The sequence below is a fragment of the Brassica oleracea genome, unplaced genomic scaffold (assembly GCF_000695525.1).
Source record: "Brassica oleracea var. oleracea cultivar TO1000 unplaced genomic scaffold, BOL UnpScaffold23985, whole genome shotgun sequence".
Classification (NCBI taxonomy): domain Eukaryota; kingdom Viridiplantae; phylum Streptophyta; class Magnoliopsida; order Brassicales; family Brassicaceae; genus Brassica; species Brassica oleracea.
In genome coordinates, this window is record NW_013640496.1 from 1 (window position 1) to 286 (window position 286).

General features: G+C 50.0%; 1 protein-coding gene across 1 annotated transcript; it reads right to left on the minus strand.

Annotated features, from left to right (window-relative positions):
- Window positions 1-5: 5 nt before the first annotated feature.
- LOC106322411 (lysine-specific demethylase JMJ18-like) lies at window positions 6-281 on the minus strand (the record flags this gene model as incomplete). Its single annotated transcript, XM_013760428.1, has 1 exon — window positions 6-281. A coding segment is annotated over one exon (276 nt), but the record flags the coding sequence as incomplete, so codon positions are not given.
- Window positions 282-286: the final 5 nt, after the last annotated feature.

Consider the following 286-nt stretch of genomic DNA (forward strand, 5'->3'; position numbering starts at 1 on the left):
AAGTCTGGGCCAGAGTTGAAACCAAATACCTCTTCTTCCTCGGGAGACGAAACCGAATCGGGAACGGAGCTAGGACGTCTCTTGGAGGAGGAACTTCGTTTCCGTTTTCTTACCTTAGGTTTCTTCTTCTGCTTCTGCTTCACAGGCCCTCTGTTCTGAAGCAGCTCCACGTTCTGAACCCGGGTGTGGAACTTTATACCCTCCCATATACTTTTCTCTCTAAGCCGAAAAGGAGGAGCCAAGGGTGGTACGATACGGCAAATACCATATGGTTCAGCTGAGGGAC